Source organism: Sylvia atricapilla, chromosome 1 (assembly GCF_009819655.1).
Source record: "Sylvia atricapilla isolate bSylAtr1 chromosome 1, bSylAtr1.pri, whole genome shotgun sequence".
NCBI lineage: Eukaryota > Metazoa > Chordata > Aves > Passeriformes > Sylviidae > Sylvia > Sylvia atricapilla.
In genome coordinates, this window is record NC_089140.1 from 49,690,526 (window position 1) to 49,709,568 (window position 19,043).

At 39.3% G+C, this 19,043-nt stretch overlaps 2 protein-coding genes across 18 annotated transcripts in view; one reads left to right on the plus strand and one right to left on the minus strand.

The window, feature by feature from the left end:
- Window positions 1–19,043, minus strand: part of FBXL2 (F-box and leucine rich repeat protein 2) — a 411,994-nt gene that overhangs the window by 192,169 nt on the left and 200,782 nt on the right. The window lies entirely within an intron of this gene.
- Window positions 1–19,043, plus strand: part of CLASP2 (cytoplasmic linker associated protein 2) — a 140,839-nt gene that overhangs the window by 32,125 nt on the left and 89,671 nt on the right. For 16 of the 17 annotated variants that reach the window (XM_066322207.1, XM_066322240.1, XM_066322220.1 and 13 more), the window contains exon 7: window positions 4,157–4,227. In XM_066322207.1, coding sequence (XP_066178304.1) covers window positions 4,157–4,227 — 71 coding nt within the window. Of the gene's footprint in view, window positions 1–4,156; window positions 4,228–8,918; window positions 9,000–19,043 lie in introns of those variants that run through there. The other variant, XM_066322299.1, reaches the window with a different exon arrangement.

Below are 19,043 nucleotides of genomic sequence, written 5' to 3' on the forward strand. Positions count from 1 at the left end.
TAAAAGCTTTTATCATTGAGGAATTCATTTGACAAATTTCTCCACTCCTGCTTGAGAAAGAGAAATGTAAAAAACCAGTCATTTGTTTAGTTCCTGTGTCTAGGGCCACAACTTCATTTCCTAAAATGCTGAAGCATATTGCAGTATGCATTTCTGAATACCTCATTTAATGTGGTATGCACATTTTACTTATCTGTCTAGTTCAAGTTGTAGATGAGGTTCATCTGTGTGTCCAGATGTGGACAGATGTCTTTGAGATTTTTTTTCTTGGAAGGGGGAAATACGGAGAAGCAACTGCAAAGTTTCATATGGGCCATTTCCTGCTTTAGACTCAGTTTGGACATAAACAACAGACTAGTTAACACCCATTCTTCTTCTTTTTCCTTCTGCTGTTGATAGGGGAGTGGTGCTCTTTTGCCTCTTCACCACAAGGTCCACACTTTTAGGTATCCCCCTCTGCCTGTCATATGGGCACTTGAACTCCATGAAGCATGGTCATGAGTAACAGCTTTTCAGTGTGAAGTGTTGAGCACATTCTGTGGAAGTATCCATGTTTCTGTGTGTGTGCATGTCAGCTCAAGCTGTGTCCTAGCAGAGTATGTACATGTTCCTCCTATTGCCCATCCTCACCAGTTTGTTAATGGTTTAATGGAGACCTGTCTCCTGCTGCAGGAGAGGGTTTGGCAGGTTGCCAGGGGCCCCCATTTAAAGTGCTACAACTTAATGCGTTCATTCCTTCACCTGACAGCCCATCCAGAAGTACCTACTGTCCCAAATGTGTGGTTTTTGTCAATGGGGATTTTCCTGTCGGAGGGTAAGTTCTAAGTCAACTTATGAGAAGTTGTGGAAGAGCTGTCTATACCTTCTTGGAAAAATAAACAAAACAGTATTTCTGTCCAGCAGTGACACATGATGACTTCAGTGATTGATTATGACCGCCACATCCAAAGTTGGGCTTGCAGATAGGAGACGAAGGAGTAAAAATGCTTTTCTTTTCACAGAACATTCTTCATTGCTGGTAAAACTGGTCTTCATCCAGCCCTGTAGAATTTCTTGGGTTCCTCTTGGCAGGCTCTCTTTGGCCAGGAGCAGAACCTCCTGTAAACATTCTTAAACTGACTGTGGTTGCAGTAATTTTAGAGACTCTAGCCCATACTGCCTTGCTGCCTGTGACCGTGTGAAGAAATATGAAAAAGAAGGTAGTAAGAAGAGAAGGGCGGGAGGAGAGGGAGGGAGAAACTTGTTGTGAGAGACTTCGCAAAGTAATAGTTACAGATCCTGTAAACTTGCCTAAAGAGAGGGTTGGTTCTGCAGTAGTGCTTTACCACATTGACAGCTGTGTTATAATGGGCTCTTCTGTTGTTGTTGCAATTATGACAAATACTGTAGACTGTGCCTCTGGTCATAAAGACATGCTTTGAAAGTTTGAGGAGTGGCAGTACAGTGTGTTGTTCTCCAGCCTGCACCACTGACAGCATAGTGTCCAGTGCTGACAAACACATTTTTTTTATTGTTCATTGTTAAAACTTTATCAAATATTTTGTCCTGAGAGAGGCAACATGTATATTATTACAACATATTTATAAGGAAGGGTTTTGCTTTTAGCTTCTGTTTAAAACAGTCAGGAAAACATTTTTGAAAACAAAGTTCAGAAGAGCAGGAAATATTTTTTTTCTTTTGAATTCTCTAAAATACTTACGCCAAATGAATAACATCAGCTTTACAGAATGTAAAAATTAAAGTGAGATTTTAAAGCAGATCTGTTAATCTCTCTAGTCATGTTCAGTTTCTCTCAGAATGACAGTTTTAGCCTTTCAGATGTAGGGTTAAGTCTTCCTCATTAAATAGGTGAACTGTTAATGCAGTGTTTGCTATGAAATCGACCACTTCTGAGGGGAACTCACAATCCCTGAAAACACAGACATATGAGGCAAACAAATTAACTTCTTGTTATGAAAGCAAGATGGCCTAATGCATTATTATAGGTATTGATTCTAATGTGAATTTCTTGCTTCATACAGTTAAGAGCACAAAGCAGGTTAATGGGATTTCACGTGTCATTAGTAAATTCTAGTACCCAAAAAGCGCTTCATTTCAGAAGTTTTACTTTTTCAAGTTGAAGTGCAGAAAACCCCATTTTGGTATATATTGCCTTTGGCTTGCAAAATTGATCTTTTTATTAAAAGACTTGAGGTTTAATAATGAAGCAGTGGCATTTGTGAATTGCTGCCATTTCAGACATTTCAGACATTTTGCTGTGGCAACAGTGGTTGGAAATGCAATGGCACTGCAGAAGGGAGAGAGGATAATGGGTTCCAGAGACCAAGCTGGCAAGTATGCTAGGGAAAGCAAACTACTACTGAGCTACGTACAGTTTTGAGATAAGTTGAGATGGTAGAATAACTGCTGGTTTGTGTTAGGGGTCATCGACTTAAATGATTAAGGGCGTTTTTGGTTGTGTTTTAGATGCTTGCAGTAGGGTAGGCCTTTTTGTGGCTATCTATATAGTATTTCTTGGGTGCTTACTAAGTCCATGACAGATTTGCACTGTAGCAGATTGCTTTGAAGTATTTGGCAAGTAAAAATAATGCATTGTGAATTGTTGGAAAGATGGGGAGGAAGGCTCAAATTTTCTGTGCTGTTGTCTGTCTGTATTTCATTATTTTATCACATTCTTCATTATTAGATAAATATAGTTTATTAGATAAATGAGGTCCCAGTGATTGAAAGAGATATGCAAGTCTCAGAATGTGTAGACTCTCTGAAAGTGTACTGCTTTTCTACAGGGATCATTGCATAAAAGTGGTGTGTGCATAATGAAATGTTGAAATGAAATCTTTGTGTGTTGTCCTTGACTTTACTCCTTGTGAGAATTTTCATACTCGGGTGTAATCCTTGCCCATTTTTCTGGTTAGTCGTAAAATAGTTTGGATTGTGACTTGTAAAGACAGCCTTTCAGTACAGATTTTTAGCAATTTTTGAATTGGATAATATAGTCCCTAGTTCTTCTGATGTAGCTGAGCTGTACCTGTTCGGAGACCTGAAGACTGTTGTGATTTGTACTTCATAACTTTGTTCATTTAAAATCAGGATTCAGTCCTGATAGTCCTGGAGCTAAAAATCCCATGTGCATGTCACATATTACCATATTCCAAGCAGTCTAAAATTCAGAGAAGTCTTTGGAGAAATACAAGAAAGTGTTCTCAGTTGTTTGCAGCTGAACAATGTATTATGTCAGTACAAATCTGTTGCTAGTGAGTGGGTCACGTTTTTCTGGGAGATAGTTCCACTGCTTTTATGGAGTTTTCTGCAGAAGTGATGAGAAAGAGCTGTTAAAGTGTTCTGCCAGATTTCTTGATTGAACACCATTTTTTGCCTTCTGGGACTAGGTTGCAAATCTAGGATTACGGAGTTTTTTGGTTTGGTATATTCGGAATTTTGTTTGTCTGTTTGCTCTTCACATGTAGCAAAGAATTGCCAGTGTATTCTCTATAGTGGCAGTTAAAATCAATGGTGTGCAGGTTGGACACATTTAAGTGTTTAGTGTATCTTAACTTTAGAAGAAAACTTTGGGGTTTTTTGTTTTGTTTTGGGGTTTTTTTGTGTTTTTTTGTTTTTTTTTTTTTCCCCCTGTGGAAGTGCTAACTACCACAGACCTCTTTTCATAACCAAATTTTGTGGAACAAAAACTTTGAGGAAAACTAGTAATAGTCTTAGAACAAATTAAATAGCAATCCTTTTCTTCTTTTTTTTTCTTCTAAGTGAACATTCCATAGTTCAAATTGTAACCTTTTTTTTGTTGAATAAAGTTCAGTAATGAATAAATGTGTGTGTATATATATATATATATATATATATATTTACCCAGTATGTACTATTACTGTACCTGAACTTTAGAAAGTTATTTTTAATAATGCTAATAATAATAATAATAACACTCAATTTTTGTTCTTTGCTGAGTTTACTTAGATTTCTGTGCATTTCTGTGAAGATGGTCAGCTAAAGATTCCTTTAGGAATTGTTTCTTCATTCACTTACTCTCTTGTATATTCTGCATTGCTACTTTAGATATGCTAATTAACTGATTTCTGTTTTCACCAGTAGCCAGTGGAATTTCAGAGATATAAAAATCCTTTGTTGTTTTTGTTCTTTATAGGTTGCAAACAATCTTTGCAAAATTTGATGAAATAAGAAACTCTGACAATATGATTTTAAGTAACGTCAGTGGTGAGTATGAAAGATCGTATATTTATAATCAGCTTTAGATTAATGCAAGATAAGTATTTAAATACTAGCGTTATCCATGTGAGATGGATTGATAGAAAGATGTAAATGCCAAGAAAATGAGACACTTGGTGAAACAAGCTTATACACTTTACTGGAAGTATTTGCTGGATTTTTGTCACAATACAGTTGGAAAAGGTGTTGAAGCTGCATGGAAACAAGCAGTGAATATTTAATGAGTTACAGATGTGCTCAATGGAGGATAGAAGAACGCTGCAAAGTGTTCATGTATGGGGAAAAAAGATCACATGAACCTTTATCTTTAGTGTATTTCTAAGAGAAAATGTGCCTTAGTGATGGGTGTGTTTGATACCTTCTCTGTTGAAATGATGCATCATTATTATAATACATGGAATTTTAAATTATAGGAATAGGAGACTGCAGCACTGAAAGACAACTTAATTGTTGAAGTTAAGACTTCATTGAGCTTAGGCTCCTTATTTTGGTGTATTTCAAGAAAAGACAACCTGTTATACAGAGAATCCCTGTTGCTTCTTACTGCTTTTTTGCTACACAATTTTTTAGTATGAAAATTTAATTTAAAACTCTAAATTATGAAAAGAATGTTACATAACAGCAAAACAAAGGAGATGCTGTGGCAGTGGCTTTAGTATAGTCAGTTTTGGAAGCCTTATTGTCTTCTGCAAGGAATCAGTAGATCTTGTTTTATCGGGAAGAGTTTTCCCATGTTAATTTGTCCTTCAAAGTAACTATGTTGATTATGGCCTGCTCTGTCTAAAAAGTGTAGAGTAGAAATACTAAGATTATTTAAGAATAGAAATATTTTGAGGAATGTATATAATTCCTTAATGTACTCAAATGTACTTTTTTAATTTTAAATTTTCTCACCCTTTTCTTATAAGTGTGAAAACAGAAGTGACTGTAGGTTTGAAGGAAAGTGTTTTTGTAACCTTTTCTTTTACATAGGAAATTTCTATGCTGCATTTTGTTTTGAAATAAAATATTGCTATTCTTGAACACTCAGAAATTGGTTTGCAAAAAAATATTTTAAAAAACCCCAAAAGCATTTTAATTTGGGGGGAAATTTTACATAAAAATGTAAATATTTATGTTCCATTAGATTGTAAATTTACTCATTATGAAAGGGGTAAACCATTATCTTTTACCGTTATCATTAATGCAGCTGTGTAGGTTTGAGAGATTGAGATGCATTGCACATGTGTATTTTTTCTGTTGATAGTTCTCAGGAGAATGGAGAAAGTCACACGGGAATATAAGCATTGAAATAATGTAAATATATAAAAATATATATACCACATTGCTGGACTAGTTAACATAGCACTTCTGTCCTTTTTGTCTCCATTTAAGAGGGTTAACAAAATTTATTTTAAGCTATTTTTATTTCATGTGCAAAACATAGGTATTAATGCTGATCTATGACAGTATAAACCATGTATTTTGTCTTGTAGGTGGCAATTTCTATCCAAAAGTTACTGTAATTCTGTTTTGGTACCATAAATGACAGAATCCTTCTTAATACCTTGGTTTCAGTATTTTTGCTTGAACCTAGTTCATCTGTTGCTTCCATCTAGGCAGTTTTTCGATGTTATTGCAAAGGTATTCTTCTATTGTTAGTGCTTTATCTTGGCTTTGTGTTTCATTATTCTCTGAAGGACAGTTTGTATTTACTGCTTGCACGTGTAGATTTAAAGTTACTGCTGAATTCCTGTAGCCTTGGTTCCAACTTTTCTTTCAGGAGCTTTATCAAATATCTCTGGATAAAGGCCAAATTTTAGTGGCTAAATACATCTGTTACAGTGTTGGGGGGTGTTTTTTTATGCTTTGGATATTTTGTAGTAGGATTTGGGATGGTAGAGGGGAAATACGGTTGTCTTTCCCAAGCAGGGGGAGGCAGAGGGAAGGTGGAAAGCACAAAAACACTTCATCTGGCTTTAATATGATTAAACTCCATAGTGGGCCTTCTTAACAGCAAAAGAAATGGCTTTTTGCCAGGTAGAGTTACTGTCCCCAAGTAGGGTGACTGTACTGTGGGGGCCTTGTCCAGTGTGTGATGGATAGGAAGGAACTTCTTAATGTGACCTTGGAAGATGTCATCTTCTTCGTAGTCCTGAGTGACACTGCTGTGGTAGTGAATATTTGGTGTGTTGACCTAGTTTCTGAGAATGCAGGGATGTGAGTTAGGATTCTCTCATCAAATAATACTAACGTCAGTAATTCGGTCTTTTTATCCAGCATGTACTTAAGAAGAAAAAGAGGTATAAAGAGTCAAAGCTTGCAGCTTTTAACAGCCTGATACAAAAATGTTTTCTATACTATATTGATAGTCAAAACAAATACATGTCTAAAAAAATGTTTGTGCTAACATGATTTAACACTTTAGAGTTCATGTGTTAGCATACTTGTGGGAGAAATATAGGTAAGACAGGAAAAGGTCTCCTTCCTTCCATCTTAGCACACTGGTGGATTTAATAACTTACCCTTTTGAATGTGCTAGAGGGGATCTAGTGAGAACAGTCCCTTTCGTCTTGTGTTACCTCTTTAATTTATTGAATCTGATCTGTGATGGAATGGTAAAGAGGAGGAGGAGAACAAGTTACCATTAGGGACTGACAGATCCTCTTGGAGGGTAGATGAGGTGGAAAGTACATTCAAACACTTAAGGATGGAATAATTGCTGTAGGATGTAATGAGTTTCAAAAGCCAGCACATGAGGAAGTACCATGTCTAACAAGGGAACTGGGCCAGAATTTTAGTGCTTTTGCCTGATGAGAATGGCTTTCAGCCTTAAGTAATATCCCACTGCTAGCTTGCCTCTCCAGCTGACCTTTGATTTTTTTATTTTTTTACTCTGAGATATGTATAGTAAAATCAGAGATAATTTCTTTAATGTGAGTTATGTGAATGAACGTGCTGCTATGCAAACCTTGGGATTTGTTTGCATTCATAATGATGCATATTATAAGACTCATATCAGGATGTTTGCCTCTTAAGCAGTATCTTCTGCGTGCTGCTGGTTTTGCCCTTTCAGTCCACCAGAACTGTATGTAGCCTTCCAAACTGGAGAAGATTCTTTAAAGCACCCCCCCATTTTTCAGCAAGTCAGTGTTCATTTCTATGGAAACAGAACTGGCAGCCAATCTCAGCGCTACAAAAGCACTTGTTTCTGCTGCCTGAGATTTGTAAATACTGTTTTCTCTAAGAGAATTCAAGCAGACTCTATATTGAGTAGTAGTGTCATTATTGAGACAGGGAATTAAAACGAATGTGGGGAAACTATTAATACTGAGCTCCCTGCTGCACTCAGCAGAATGATTGAGCTAAAGATAAATCGTACATCTCTATTCAACCCGTGCACTTTTTCCATTTTAATGTTTAGTGGCTCAAAGGGCTGGCTTTACAAACACAAAATATGACAGGTAGGATATGTGATGTTTGTATCATGGTGTAGGCGAGCTGTGTTATGGGTGATGAAGATGCAGCTGAAATATATGTTCTCCTGGGAAAAAAAAGGGGCAAATAAAAATCCATAGCACTAGCGTGTATCTGTTTTTCCACATTACTCTATTGTTTTTTATTTCCCTTTGCTGTTTTCTATTTGGAAATACAGTTACTATGGAGACAGTGACGACATACTCTTAATAGAGCTCACCAGTGCGGCACAACATGAATATATATCGTTTGGGAATACTGGTGATAGCTGCCGTGATTATTTTATAGAGGTTTCAAGCTGCATGTATTCCTTTGGCTTGCTCAGTGCAGGTGGTCAAAATGTAGCCATATCATTTTCAATTTCAGCTGTTCTTCCTGATGGCTTATCATTTTAAATCGGAAAATTTACTGACCAGTGAAGTGTACTGGTCAGTTCAAGCCCATTTGGAAGAAAAGAAGCTGATGCTTCCACTGGTTTTAAGGTTTTTGACTGAGTTCTTGGATTATTACTGCAGAGAACTGTGTCTAGCTCCTTGCAAATGCATGGTTCACATGCTCTGTGCAACAGCATATGCTACAGTCTGCCTGAGTTTTAAACTTTCCTATTGGCAAGACTTAAGTAAATTGGTACTCCTTACTTGCTACTCTCTGTTTTGATCAGTGTTGGATTGCACTCTCTACCCTCAGCACGTCACCCTAAAACGTAGATTCGGGTACCAGCTCTGATCAGCAGCTCAGGCTCCGGGCGGGCTGTCACTGCTGCTCCCCAGCAAGTGTTGCACGCATGCTTTGGAAGCAGTTTCTCTTGTAAAGTTGCCGGAGGCTTTCCAAACAAGTCTTCGGAAAACTCCAAGAGCAGCAGCTTTCTTCAGCGGAGCCCTTTCCTACTTCCTCCGGGCTTTATTGTTTCATTTCGCGTTGCGTTACGTTTTGGTCGATGTCTGTTCTGCGGAGTGCTGGTCCCTGGCGGAGGTCGCTGCCGCTGGTCTCGGTTCGTTCCCGCGGTGGTGGCGGGGCCGGGCTGTCCCCGGGGCCGGGCTGTCCCCGGGGCCGGGCTGTCCCCGGGGCCGGGCTGTCCCCGGGGCCGGGCTGTCCTCGGGGCCCGTCCCGGTGCGGGGCTGGCGGCGGGGGCGGAGCCGGGGGCCGGGCCGGCGCGGAGCTCCCTCGCGAGGCGGGACTGCTATTTTGAAGCGAGGCGGCGGCTGTAGCGGCGGGGCGCCGGCAGGAATCCGGCGGGGATCCGGCCGGGAGCCGCCGCGCTCGCCCTCCCGCCGCAGCGCCGGGCATGATGGCTGTGGGGGACGGTGAGTGGGGAGCGCCGTGCCCCTGGCGGCCGGCGCAGGGCTGAGGGGGGCTGCCGGCGGCCCGGGGATCTCGGCGTGGCGGGCTGGCGTCTCGGGCCGGCGGGCTTGGCTTCCGCCCGAGCCGGGCGCTGCGCGATGGCTGCTGCGTGCCGCCGCCGGAGGGCACCGGGGCAGCTCCAGCCCTCCTTAGAATTTTACCCCTGCCCGGGTCCCTGGGATGGCCCGTGATCTCAATTATTTACCACTCTGGCAAATTCCGCTGTGCATTTTTATGTTGGCGTTGTGTTTAGCCCTCTCGCCTCGCGGTGTTACTTGTGTTGGCCACCTCTACAAGATAAGGCAGAATTTACTATACTGCTTTGGAAATAGTTATGCCCTGTTAGGTGAAGAAATTCATACTTACTCAGCATAGCTATAAAGGAAGAGCCTTGCTGCTGGAGTTGGAGATGTATATTTAATAAAGACATGGGATGTTACTACGTTTCCTTCAGTGCACAGTGTATTGTTACACAAACCAATGGAAAGTAGGTCAGTAAAGCAATACAGACTAAATGGTTGTGCTTTCGTTAAAAACTAGACATATGTCTTATTTCTATGACACCTCTTGGGTGTGCGTGTCAGCCAGAGTTCTCTGAGCCTAATACCTTGATGACTTTCTATATATGCGTTATTATTTTTAGAGAGACTTGGGACTCTCATTTGACTTGCAGCAAGTTTAGTGATGAGGCAGGATGGCTGTGCTTTTACGAGTGACTGCATATAGATTTGCATGAAAAAGATGATTTATAAAGATCAAAGATTAAAATTAAATCTTTTATCCGAATTTGCTGAAACAGTAGTTGTAAGTGTCCTGAGAGAGACCCTTTATTGAGGCAACCTGAAATGTGTGTTTTTCAGTTAGTTCTTTCATATGTCAGAGGCTGAAAGAGATAATGAGTGTGACCAGAGCAGTGAAATTATGTCTGGATTGTACAGTCTAAAAAAAAAATTTAATCAGTTCTTTGATGTTTTTATTTTTGTCATTTACAAGGTGCAAGGAAAGTCATGGTCTTTGTAGAACTTGATAGTGTACCAAGCTCACTCTTGCTGAGATTTTTATTTTTTTTTGGAAATGTTTTTCTTCATCTTTGTTTCCTTCCTGTGAAGCAACACAGCTCTCCATGGTGTAAACATGAATTGTGGTAACTTGCAGATTAAGAATACAAGTTGTAGCATGTTAGGAAATATCTGCATTCTCTAGGCAAAGCTGTAGGATTTTTGTAATTCTGTAATGGTCGAGGTTTATGAAGTGAGGGTGGTTGTGGAGCTCTCTTCTGTATAATTTAATTCGTCACTAACAAAGGCACTAAGAACAAAGTACTGTTCAGGCAGTCAGCTGACATTCTGTGTAGGAGCTTTGAGCAATAATGCCAGATACAATTAACAGTGTGTAGGATGATTATGTAGCTGTTGGTCTCTCTTAAAACTACTGCTTACCACATTTACAAGGAATTCAGTCTTCTGATGTTGTGTTATGAAACTGCAAGGGAAAACAAAACCTTAGTTACTATTATAAAAACTTCTCAATCTTTCTTTCTAATTGAAATGATGGTTTGGTTGCAGTCTGCTGTTTTGCTGTTTTGCAAATATTCTATATTTCTTCCTAATATATGCAACGCAGAAGAAAATCTTTTAAGGTTAGTGATTCTGCAGCCTTTGCGAAATGTCTTTTCTTGGCCAGTTGTCACTTTGTTGTGGCCAGTATGTATGTTTAACTTAATATTTATGAGACTAGGCTGAAGGCATTGTGCAGATACTCCAGAGAATGGATCTTTTAACTTGTCTTGTTTGGTTTGCTCATTTAATCAGCCTAGATGTGTTACACAATCGCAGAGTGTGTTTGGAAATGCTATTTAGAAGTAGTAATGTCAATTTTATCCTGAATGCTAGACATTAGCATATTGGAACCTTTTGGATTATTTTTTTTCCAGTTTTCTTGAGCACAAGCAGAAATGTAAATAAAACATGATGCTTAGGAGTTGAATCTTAATCTGATTTCTCAAGTGAAGATTAAAGGGGAGAACCAGGTTTTCTGTTTGCCCCCATATTAACTGTCTCAGGCTCTCCAAGCTATTGTTGGAAGAATGTAGAGGGGGAAGAGAAAATTCTGTGCTTGTGGCCCAGCAAACAAATGGACCGTAACTTCTACTGTACTGAACGCAGGCCAGTGGGAAAGTGCGTGCTGCCTCAGTCTTAAAGGCATTTCACGTACTTGTGTGAATGGAGGTCTGTGCTTGCCCTGGAAGTTGTGGAGGCTGCTGAGGAAAACCAGCCAGGAGCCGTTCCTCGCTCTGGTTTCCTTGTTCCTTGGAGAGGATAATGCATTTCTGCCATTATCCGTTGGTAACCAGATTAGGCTGCTGAGGAGGTGGCGAACGGAATCGCCGTGCGCACGTCGCGTTGCGCGTTCTCTCCAGGGTTTGTAATTCAGCAGCTTCCACTGGTGTTTCCTCACCTTGTTGGCAGTCTGTGCTATGTTACCCTGTTATTTCGTAGGTGAGGGACTGCCTTGATCCCAGTTGAACAAGGTAATTAGGATAAAGACAAAATTATCTGCCTAAAACTACAAATGGCCTTAAAGGGAAGATTAGACATAGGTTTTCTTAAGATGTACTAAACATATTGCAGTACCAGACATAAGGTATTTGAGGGCTATCTAAAAGCATGTAATCAGCTTTGTAAGAGGGCGTATTTGGTACACACATTTGTTGCACTAGTGTATACTAAGTATACTGTTTGTATCATATCATGAATAAGCACTTCGTTATTTATTAGTGTATTTTTATGTAAATAGCATACAATGTAATGATGTTTCATCATTTTAAGCACTTGTCAGAGTTTAGATGGTAAAGCATATGTGACTGGTTTATGAATAGAAATTATCCTTTTATGTTACTGCGTATGCATATCAAATTTTGTGTTTTGTCTTCTTTCAAAATACTTGATTAATGTATGCATGGTCCTAAAGCACGAGAACAATTATCTTCCATTCCCTGATGTTTTTTCTGAGGGAAGGCTGTCTTCCTGAGTCTTTAATCTGATTAACTAGTTTCTGTGAAGTGTGGGTGCTGTACAGTTTTAATTTTTTTTTTGACTGAATAAGGAATTGGACGTATTAAAGGGATGGAAGTTACAGTAATGTTTGAGACATTAGGTTGATTTTAAAATATGTGTGTTATTTTAGTGCATATGGATTTCTGAGGTGTATTTCTGATTTTTCTTATCCTCTGGTTGGAGACTTTTTAAACTTAACAGAGTCCTGTGAATGATGGTAATAAAGCAATTGCTACACTGGCCTAGAAGTTGGTCAGGATGTAACTGTGGTGCTTTGTACCATTCAGAGCTGTCTCCTGGGTGTGGGAATATAAATAGTAGCAGAAGTTTTTGTGCAGGATAGAAGCATTTCACTTGTTCCCTTTTCTGTTCTTGTTTGGGCCTGTGTTTTCTTTAACACGCTGACTCCACCTGCACCAGCTCCTTTTCTTCTAATTGCTCCCCAGCGCTCCTCTGCTGTCATTAGCAGTTGGTGGGCACATTGCTTTGGGAAATGGCTGTACTCATGGTGCCTCAGAGAGGAAGGACAGATACTGTGAGCTGGAATGAGATTCCTGTTCTGAACCAAACCTGTGCAAAGCTTATTTTCACAGTAAGGTCACATGCTACTCCCAGTGATTAGCATAGATTCTGTGTTTTGTCTATCAAGTGCAATAATAGACGGTAAAAGAACAGTGGGAAAGTGCAGCAGCTGACTGGGAGAGGGAGGGAATGTGTAAACAAGCCAAGGGCTATATGAAAAGATGCAGTTTCTTCTAAGATAACGGATGAATATAGCAAGGTTCAAGACTGATGTGAATAGAAAATATTCAAGGAAGAATTCCAAGTGCAACTCAGAGCGTTTTTTTATTTAAAAAAGAAAGCTGCAAGCATATGACAGACAGAGTTGTTTTCTCAAAACTAGCATAGCTTCTAGAATGATCAGTGCGCCTGATTCTAGGGTAATAACTACGAGTGTTTTCTTCCTGTTTCTAAACGACATTTTCAAAATATCAAGGAATTTTGTGGGTGGTGGTGGTTGTTGTTTTCATTAAACACGACTTCACTAAACAGATTTCCAGATATGTTTAATCTGTAGTCCAAAGGTGTTGGTTGTCTGGAGTGCTGGACAATTAGGAGTTACTAGTTTTAAGAACAATTTGCATGATAAAAAATTCTTTTGGTGTTTTCCATTCTATCTGCATGTTTTTGATTATTCCAGACTATTGGTAATATTACATGTTTTTTGGTTGTTTGTTGGGAGGTTGTTATTATAATTTTTCAAGGTACATTTGGGAAAAAAAAACAAAACAAAAAAAAACATTAGAATTGTGAACAGCCACAGGAGAAATTTAAGGCCTACTAAGGGTTTACTTTGATAGATGTTGCAAGAATCTTCCACTTGACTGATTGGATATTTGCCTTGCAGGGTTTATTTTCATCTTTGTTATCTCTGAAATGTTAGGAGTATTTCCCTACTGTTACATGTTATTTTTTATAAAGTCTTCCGGTAATAAATACTGATGAGCAAGTAAGCTACATTGGAGTCATTTCAGTATCTGAAATGCCTTCAGAGGTGAAGGGTCTCCTGTAGTATTGACCTAAAGCAGAATTTTGTAGAAATAAATTAAAGCATTCCATTCTGTTTATTGTATTTATAAAAGCATCTTAATTTTAAAGACTTGTGTTTTGGATTTTGTATCTGCTTTCTTTGCCCAGCTCGTTCATCAAAATACTCTTTCATAGCAACAGCTGGAAAGCGCAGTTGATAATTTGAAAGTACCTTTTGAAAACCATCTGTGTATGTAGACTCTTATAAGAAGTAACTACAATTTAAAACTCAGAAGTTTCCAGCTATACTGAAGTGTAGGCAACAGTTTCATAGTACCAGAATTTCTCTGGTTCTTCTTCATATGTATTTAATTAATGTGAAAATTCTTCAGTTGAACTGAGAAAAAACTTTAAAGCCCTCAAAGTTACGGATGGTTGGAGCCTGAGGAATGGTGAGAAGGGCTGAAGTTGTAGAACAAAGCTCTTGGCAGCCTGCAAAAAAATCTTATTTTCTTCAAAATAGATATTTCTGCTTTCATCCGATGTCAAGAGCTCCATGGTGTTCCATGATTGCCTAAGCAATGAGCATGAGTAGATTTCAATTTGACAAAAAAATCCTTTATCATTATGGATTGGTTTGTTTGTTGACCTGTTACAAGTCCTTTGGTCAATCAGCTGACACAGTGTGAGATTTGCTACTGAACTTAAAGGTCAAGCTTTCTACATTTCTGTGTAGATTGTTTTTGTTTAAAATTTCTTTGCATTGTCAAGTCAATTTTTACAAACTCATTAGAAACACTGCCAGAAACAGTCTCTGTGTATTATTTGGGGGTTGAATCATGTTCCCAAAATATTAGAGAAATGGTAGCTACTAATGTTGCCTAGCCATATGCCAGGCACTTCAGATTTTCCAGATCTGGTGTGAGTTTTTTAGCTGCTGAGGTGCTGGTGCTGGATGAGAGGCTGGTCATGAGTTGGCAATGTGGGCTTGCAGCCCAAAAACCCAGTTCTGTCCTGGGCTGCATCAAAAGTGCTGTGGTTAGCAGGGCAAGGGAGGTGAGCTGTTGAGTGAGTTCACAGGAGGCCACAAAGATGATCAGAAGGCTGGGGCACCCCTTCTCTGAAGACAGGCTGAGTGAATTGGGATTGTTTAGCCCTGAGTAGAGGAGGCTTCAGGGAGACCATACAGCACTTTCCTGTACCAAAAGGGGGCCTACAGGAAAGCTGGAGAGGGATGGCGGAACAGCTTTAAACTGAAAAAGGTGTATTTAGATTAGAAATTCTTCATTGGAGGTCATGAGCCAGTGGAGCAGGCTGCCCAGAGAAGCTGTGGATGCTCCATCCCTGGAGGAGTTCACTGCCAAGTTGGATGGAGCTCTGAGCAACCTGATAGAGTGGAAGGTGTCCCTGCCCATGGCAGGAGGGTTAGAACTAGACAGTCTTTATGGTCCCTTAAAACTCAAACATTCTATGATTTTATGTTAAAAAGTCCAGTTTGCGGAGAGTCGCACCTCTTAAAATCACCGGTTTTATAACGCACAAGTGAAGTGGCAGCATTGAGACCAAAATAAAATAATTAGCCACATTTTCTTAATCTCTGCTTCTGACTATGTGAGGCAGAGGTCAGGTGGGTCAGTGAGCTGAAAGGCCATTAACAACCCCTTCCGTCCTGTGCTGTGGTGTGCATGTTTTCATGTGCGGATACTAACTTTTAATTCCTAAACTACATGGATCTAAAATTCAGAAAAGTCTCTCAACATCTTACCTGCTATGTGCTCATATTACACTTTCTGCTTCTAGTATCTATGCTTTATTTGTCAATCTGCCTTGCTGTTTTGCACTTTCAACGTGTAAATTGAGCTGAGCATGCAGAAATTTGCTACACTAAAAACTAATGCAAATGTTAGGAACTATCATGATCTCTGGTAGAATTACATTTGTCACTGTCATGCTCTAACAGTAAATCACAATTTAAGCTCCCTGTTTGTAAACCTTCTCATTGGTGTTATATATATTCAATGCCCCTTCCCTAGCTCATGTACTTGTGATATACTTTAAAGATGAATGAATGTGGTACTTACAAGTGCCTCTCTTACCCTTGCTGTGATGTAATTGATGGTTTGAAAATCCAAGTCATTAAGCCCAAAGTGCTTCTTTGTGACTGAATCAAGTGCTGGAAATGTCCTGAATTGAATCATTCCTCAGTAGATATCAATTGTTTGATTGAGTTAGCTGCAGATAGGGAAATATGATGGTCCTTTTTTCTACTTTTCCGAACTTAAATACATCGATAATGCTAGCTGTGTTATTGCAGTTTATGGATAGTGGTTTCTAGATAAAATGTATTTTTGTGATAAATATATTAGTTTTAAAGCAGTTCATTAGATTCACTGAAGAAAATGTTGGTGCTGCTGAGAGTTGGATACTTGATGTATAAGCAAAAGGAATTTGTGAAGAAAGAAAGAATGACTTCTGAAACTGAGATAAGACAGTAATTAAACCAAGTCTGCTGAGCAAAGACTGCTGTTGGCTTACAGAACATTTTAAATGCAAATAGTGGAGTTTATACTTCAAGAAGATATTTGAAGTGGCAACTTTTTTAGAGGGCAGTGGAGTGAAGGGTTTGGCCACAAGTGAGCTCTGAATTCTGACAGGCTGCAACAATTAAATGAACCATCACTTTGGATAGAAAGTATGAGTCTTTTTTGTGTAAAGTGACTCACAAAAATTAACCAGGCATCAACTAAAAATTCTATTGGAGATTTTTCTTTTTTTTTTTTTTACCTGCCTTCATTTTAGTCAGTGTCTGGGTAGGGAAACTCTCTGAGGGAGTACTCACTCATTTAGCAGAAATCTTGAGTGCTTCTGAAGTTACTGTCTTTCTCAGCTTTAATTCTGGTATTTCACAAGAGAGCAAAACATTTGTGCTGTGGTAGGCATGTTTTACTTTGTGCTAAAATAGAGGAGTATCCCGTCAATTTCTGTGCTACAGCTAGTGACTCAACCTGTGTATTTAAAGTGTCAAAAACTTTAATCAAGGCAGGTCTGTGTCCTTTCTACACCTTTTTGCCTTCCCCCTGCCTAAAAGGCACCTGATTGTTAACATTTCAATGCTGGACATAGTGATCCGAACCGCATGGCCTGCAGCAATAACATAGTGCAGATGTTGAAGAACAATAACATTACGTAGTGTTATTTAAGCCTTGTTGTTTTGTCTTGAGTCCTGTTTTAGGTGTTGCCTTGTCATGAGTTCTGGAGAACCTCATCTTTCTCTTCCCCTTTTACTGAGAATATGGTGCTTCATTTACGAATAGATTGTAGACTATTCGGTGTTGTATGTGTATGTATTAGGCTATTGTATGTGTCTCAGGAAAGATGTAAATAAAGTGAAATTGATGGGGTTTAAAACATGGTGATATTGACTGCATCTTGAGTTTTCAGTAAGTTTGCTGGGAGTAACATTTGGGAAATCTTACACATGTATGACAAAGGAGAGTCCAATTGCAAGAATTTAGAAAGGACTAAATGATTTATTAATTGAACATGTGGACTATGGTAATTTTACAGATGCTATAAAAATATAAAATACGGCAAGATTTGCAGAAACCATCTTAAACTTTAATAGGTAAAAATTAGAAAAGTGCTTAGGTTTACAGAAGATACTCCAGAGGTAGGAATGGGATTGAAGCTTTACTTGGGAGCAAAATTAGCTCCATTGCTTATTTGAGCCTGTTGCAGCTTTATTTGAAACCTGTAGTTAAATCTTGTCTTTCAGCCAGACAGTCAGTCGTAAGCTAAACTGTAAGACTACCTTTTCTTTGGGGTTATGAAAATAAGACTGGGGATATGCCAATTTTTTTCTGAATTAACCTTTTTTGAACATCATCCTTCATGAAACCATAGAGCAGAATGGATAAACTACTTATGTTATTAGAACAGGCCAGTATAAATGTGGATAATCATCATGGCATGTGGCATACCCACTCCCAAGTATTTCTTTTTCAAAAGCCTGTTAGGTCTAGTATCTTCTTCCTCATTTTCCTTTTCTTTTGTCCTGTTCAATGAGGGTCATGTTTTCAAAAAGACCAATGCCTACACCAGAACAAAAAAACCCAAAAGCAGATGTGAGCAGGTGATACACCTGCTGTAACTGTACAGAAGTGCTGTAACTGATCAATGGAATGTAGGAGAGCTGCATTTTGCTTTGCTTGTTGAAAACTTAGGGGAACTTCATAAAAATTTGAGCTCAGATCAACAGCAAAATTTAACTGATAGATATTTGCCTTATTCCTGTTACTGACTCTTGTTCCCCTTACTTGCTGCCTTTTCTTTTTTTGGAGACACTAGTTCACTGGAACTGCCTGAAAAATAGCATGAAAGAATATGTTTGGTTCAAGAACTTTAGAGATTTTTGAACCAAGTTCTGTTGTTCTTTAAACACTGTTCTCATTAGTTTTTTTTTAGTCTCATCCATCACCTATGAAGTTACTGCAGAAAAAGGTGGCTCTTTTGGTAGGAGTTTGAGGTTTTGCTGATGAGCATCAGCATATATTGCACAAAAGAGAATAATTTGCCAGCACTGAGTCGTTGGTACAGTTGCTTCCTTCAGGAAGGCAAAAAGGAACAAAGGAGGTATCATGAAGTGAAGTTAAATTCATCAGCAAGTGGCCGCATGTTGCTTCTGTGCCTCCACTATTGTCTCTGGAAGAGCCGTGCTCCGTCATTGTGGAGATCAGGCGTTTGTTTGGGCATGAGAATTTGTCTCCCAGTGGTTTAGGATCCCAAGACCTGCTGTGGCACAGGGAGAATGTCAAGGAGCGATGCCTTTATGGCAGATCTGGAGCTTCTTAGGTGCAGTTCGTCTGTCCAGCCATGGGTGTGCCTTGCAGTATCCGCAGTAGCCACGCGGAGTGAGCAGGCGTGACATGAGACCCGAAAGAGATCTGTGGCCTTCTGGAATGTCAGCTGGCCGCCAGACAGGATGCCCAGGACTGTCTAAACTGGTTTTAGATGACTGTGCTTAGGCAAATGAATCCTGTCCTTTGTGTCAGGACAAACAGATTTGGACTGTATGGAATGTCTGATGTGTAAGGGATAAAGTTCTCACTAAATGATGTGGGGCATTGGCTTGAAGTATGGATTAGAGGGATCAGCTAACTTGATGCATGTGTAGTGCTTGTGGCTTCATTTTCATGCTTGACAGGAGTTGTTGTAGGCCACACCAGTTCATCTGGAATTGAGCTAATGATCCAGTCCCAGATGTTCCAAGTAATTGATGAAGTCTATGTTTGTAAGTCACTGAAGGGAGACTGGCAGTGGGTGTCTTGGTAGGCAGAGAAGCGGGGGGTGACCTGGAAAATGTGAAGAGTTCATCTACTTGGGCTTTGTTGTTGGTTTGTGGTTTTTTTTTTTTTGCTTAGG